Consider the following 3,216-nt stretch of genomic DNA (forward strand, 5'->3'; position numbering starts at 1 on the left):
TAAATATTAAGGACATAATATCATTAACTTGTATTTGCAACTTCTGTTATTAAACTTTAGGACACCATGTCCTTAACTTCATATTATAATGTAAATGTTATGGACATGGTGCCCTTAATTTCATGAGTGATGTATAATTATTAAGGACATGGTGTACTTAACTTAATGTGTGCAATGTAAATATTAAGGACATGGTGTCCTTAACTTCATATGTGCTGTATAAATGTTAAGGACATGATGTCCTTAACTTCATGTGTGCAATGTAAATGTTAAGGACATAATATCATTAACTTGTATTTGCAACTTCTGTTGTTAAACTTTAGGACATCATGTCCTTAACTTCATATGTGCAATATAAATATTAAGGACATGGTGTCCTTAACTTTATATGTGCAGTGTAAATGTTAAGGACATGGTGTCCTTAACTTCATGTGTGCAATGTAAAAGTTAAGGACATAATATCATTAACTTGTATTTGCAACTTCTGTTGTTAAACTTTAGGACATCATGTTATTTAACTTCATTTGTGCATTGTAAATGTAAAGGACATGGTGTCTTTAACTTTATGTGTGCAATGTAAATGTTAAGGACATAGTATTCTTAATATTTTACGCATCACTCATGAAGTTAAAGACATCATATCCTTAATATTTACACATCACTCATGAAGAAAGGGTAAAAAAGATTTTTCGTATTAATTTTAATAAAGTAATGACTATTTTTGGTCAACATTAAAAATACTGGCTAAAAAAAAAATACCACTAAAAAAAGTGTGTATACCACGCCATTTCTACGTTTAACGTTTAGCCCATACAAAGCCCACTGTGGGGAGAATTGAAATGTCACAGAACGGCTACTCCTCTTCCCCATAATTCGAAATTTGAACAATCACTTCCCCCCATTAGAGTACAGAAACGCTCTCGTTGTCCTAGGGTTTGATGGTAGTAAATCTTATCTTCTATTAGCATTTACTATACATTCTGAAAAATGGTAAAAAAACTCGGAAGTTCTGATTGTATGACCCCATTGATAATTGATTTATCTTCTTCACCCCCGTCTGAGCAGGGAACGCCATTGAGGCCTGTATTTTGCCTCAAAAAGAGAGAGCAATTGAAGGAATTTGAAGAGAAAGAGGATTGCTTTATCCTTGATTTTGATCCTTATGACCCCGTCGATATCTCAAAGCTCTCTGTCTCTAAGAATCTTGATGCTTTTGACCTCTCGGTTGTCGCTGAAAAAGGCCAGGTATAGTTAATTTCTAGTATTTTGCAAAATGGGTCTACCATTGTAGAAAGTTTTTGTCCTTGAATAAACCTTTTACTGTTAAATGGCTAATTCTGCAATTTAATAAGAAATTGATCTTGATGATGAATAGGTGGCATGTAGAGATTACCCGCATTCAAGGCATGTTTGTGTGAAACATCCGTTTGACAAAACACCCCACGAGAATTACTGTGAATGGGTAATATTTGTTCGATTTTTAAATTTTTAATTGTGTCAAACTTTTGATGTCATTAGATTAATTATATTGTATGGCTTTGGGTATTGATGCAGTGTTATTGCTATGTCTGTGATGTGGCTGCTCCTTGCAAATACTGGACTGGGGTTTCAGCTCATTGCCATGCCATGGATAATGAGGCTTGGAAGAATCAGAGAAAGGCCACTAGGAAGTAGCTGATCTGATGAATTAGCATTCTACATTTTCTACCATATGTCTTCATTAGACTTATAATTTTTGTGCTTCTTTGTTGGAAAATTGTGGTATAGTTAACTACCTAGTTATGATCTGAGTTTCAGTTGAATGCGAGGTCTGTATTCAATTGTCTCTCAAAATTAAGCTGGATTTTTGTAGATATTTTGCTGATGTAAGTAGTTATTTTCTGGGATGAACATGTAGTATATTAGTATATCAAAGCGGTTGAATGAAGTTACTAGTTTAAGCGCTTCAACTTCAGTGGAAAGTTGATGATTTCTACAGCCATTCTTTCTGTTATTTCTTTAAGCCAATGCCTCATATTTCTTTGTGTTACAATGTTACAGATAACTCCTGATTCTTTGCGAGTACAATAAGAAATTGAGAGTACAATAAGAATTAACTGTCTCTTGTTTAATTTCTTTGAACCATTTAGAGCAGATGTCCCATGGATGGGGATTAGTGCTGGCATTGTTATATCCATGTTCTTTTTTTCATTTGCTTCATTTTCTTTTAGTTTCTACTTCCTTTTTTCACCCCCTTTTGGTTTAACTTTATGCACTGAAATTTCTGCTGAAATTGTATTTGCATAATTTCTCAATAATTCATACCTTCTTCTATGGTTGATAAGTTAAGTTAGAAGTTGCTTTAAGTGTCTCTTTGGTAGCTGGAAATAGGGTCCTAAGTTCCAGCATTGTAGTTGGATGCCTGACTTCACCATTTATTGAGGTGAAAAAAGATCCACATATGGTTGCTGCTAGTTTTGCAGGCATGGAGAAACTTGGATTGTTAAAGGGAGAATCAGAAGATCAAAGAGCCAATGTGGTCATAGAACCTTACGTTTATTGTCACAGTGTTAATGTGAGCGAAGGTAACTTTGGGTCTTATGTGGATGGTGTTCTGGATATGACTCCAAGATACAGTTTTTTCTCTCTGTGGCGGAAGATCCAGTTGTCCATTCGAATAGGAAGACCAGACTGGGAAATCAACAGTCTTCAGGATTGTATTATCATTCTTCTTCAGATTGGGAGCATGTATCAAACGATGAGATGAAAGTTGCATCAAAGATATTTGATGCTTTTGTATGCTCAATGTGATTGCACTGTATATATTGTAGTGTGGACCTGATGGAACTGCTTATGCCGACTTTCTAGTGTACTGCAATGCTTATTCGGTTCTGCACATTGTTTATTTCTAGATTGGTTGTGTAGTCATCAGTACTATATTTTGGTAATATCATAACTTACAACTTTGGAAGATTGGGGTGAAAGAGGAACAACCTTTCTTAGATTTTTCTTGATCAAAGAGGTCCAAATATTCAATTACAAGTATGTCTGTGATTGTCAAAACAACTTTGATTTTCTGGTTAAGGATACATTCAATTTATATTTAGAAGAATAAATGGAATATGATTTTGAAGGGGCATGTAATCATTTAGGCGAATAATCACTTAACTGTGTGAAAGAATTATTAGTTTCCAGCATTATCAGTTGGATGCTTGATGAATTCCAGATAAGAGGGAA

The 3,216-nt window shown here is 34.4% G+C and overlaps 1 protein-coding gene across 2 annotated transcripts; it reads left to right on the forward strand.

Moving 5' to 3' along the window:
* The first annotated feature begins 807 nt into the window (after positions 1–807).
* Positions 808–1,978, forward strand: LOC107805543 (RPM1 interacting protein 13-like). 2 transcript variants are annotated; one of them, XM_016629600.2, is made up of 4 exons: positions 808–941; positions 1,066–1,245; positions 1,376–1,462; positions 1,555–1,978. In XM_016629600.2, exons 1-4 carry the CDS (start codon positions 939–941, stop codon positions 1,672–1,674), a joined length of 390 nt encoding a protein of 129 aa, XP_016485086.1. In that variant the 5' UTR covers positions 808–938; the 3' UTR covers positions 1,675–1,978. The 2 variants fall into 2 exon arrangements, with proteins under 2 accessions (XP_016485086.1, XP_016485083.1); XM_016629597.2 differs by having other exon boundaries at positions 843–1,245.
* Positions 1,979–3,216: the final 1,238 nt, after the last annotated feature.

Source organism: Nicotiana tabacum, chromosome 4 (genome assembly GCF_000715075.1).
Source record: "Nicotiana tabacum cultivar K326 chromosome 4, ASM71507v2, whole genome shotgun sequence".
NCBI classification, from domain to species: domain Eukaryota; kingdom Viridiplantae; phylum Streptophyta; class Magnoliopsida; order Solanales; family Solanaceae; genus Nicotiana; species Nicotiana tabacum.